This window comes from Fukomys damarensis, unplaced genomic scaffold (assembly GCF_012274545.1).
Source record: "Fukomys damarensis isolate Sample0158 unplaced genomic scaffold, DMR_v1.0_HiC HiC_scaffold_10, whole genome shotgun sequence".
Classification (NCBI taxonomy): Eukaryota; Metazoa; Chordata; class Mammalia; order Rodentia; family Bathyergidae; genus Fukomys; species Fukomys damarensis.
In genome coordinates, this window is record NW_022900922.1 from 2404205 (window position 1) to 2405252 (window position 1048).

At 55.2% G+C, this 1048-nt stretch overlaps 1 protein-coding gene across 1 annotated transcript in view; it reads left to right on the top strand.

Annotated features, from left to right (window-relative positions):
- Nucleotides 1–771: 771 nt before the first annotated feature.
- Gata3 (GATA binding protein 3) overlaps nucleotides 772–1048 on the top strand; it is a gene marked incomplete at its 5' end in the record, with an annotated part of 18072 nt that continues 17795 nt past the window's right edge. Inside the window, one exon of the mRNA XM_010621379.3 lies at nucleotides 772–1006. Within this exon, the coding sequence (XP_010619681.2) occupies nucleotides 772–1006 (235 nt within the window). The remainder of the gene's footprint in view (nucleotides 1007–1048) is intronic.

Genomic DNA, 1048 nt, shown 5'->3' on the forward strand with positions numbered 1-1048 from the left:
CACTTCTCAAAAAAAAAAAAAAAAAAAAAAATAAAAATCCACAAAAAAAAAAAAAAAAAAAAAAAAAAAAAACCCAGAGGAAAAAGAGAGACGGAGAGAGCGAGACAGAGCGAGCTACGCAATCTGGCCGGGCAGGTCACGCGCCTCCTCCTCCTCCTCTCCGCTCCTGGCTACCCAGGTTGGTACGGTGACTTTTTAAAAAAAGTTTGATTCACTCCCCTCCCCCACTCGGGAGGACTTTTAAAAAATGTAAAGCGCAGGTCTGTGTCACGTCCCACGTCCAAAACTCAGGTGCTCAAGTGCTCACCGGCTCATCCGCGTCTCTCCTTCTCTCCTTTGCAGGTGACTGGGCGCTGAGGAGCCCCGGGCCGAGAGAGGAACCTCGCTCTCAGATTTCCAGCATCCTCACCCCCTTTTTACAATTTGGTCCTGGTTTTTGGATCTTTCTTCCCTCTCCTCTTCTTTTTGCCAAACTCACGTCCAAAACTCAGGTGCTCAAGTGCTCACCGGCTCATCCGCGTCTCTCCTTCTCTCCTTTGCAGGTGACTGGGCGCTGAGGAGCCCCGGGCCGAGAGAGGAACCTCGCTCTCAGATTTCCAGCATCCTCACCCCCTTTTTACAATTTGGTCCTGGTTTTTGGATCTTTCTTCCCTCTCCTCTTCTTTTTGCCAAACTATCCCTTAAAGATTTCCCCCACTCCCCAAACCTCCGCTCACTTTGCTTTCCCAGTCTTCCCAGTCCCCCTCTGAAAGCAGACCATTGAACGAATAAGTGACCGCGGACCAGCCGCGCTGGGTGAGCCACCACCACCCCGCGGTGCTCAACGGGCAGCATCCGGACGCGCACCACCCGGGCCTCGGCCACTCCTACATGGACCCGGCGCAGTACCCCCTGCCCGAGGAGGTGGATGTACTTTTTAACATCGACGGCCAAGGCAACCACGTCCCGTCCTACTACGGCAACTCGGTCCGGGCCACGGTGCAGAGGTACCCTCCGACCCACCACGGTGAGTGCGCTGCCCTGGCGCCGCGACCCTCCCCTCGCGCCC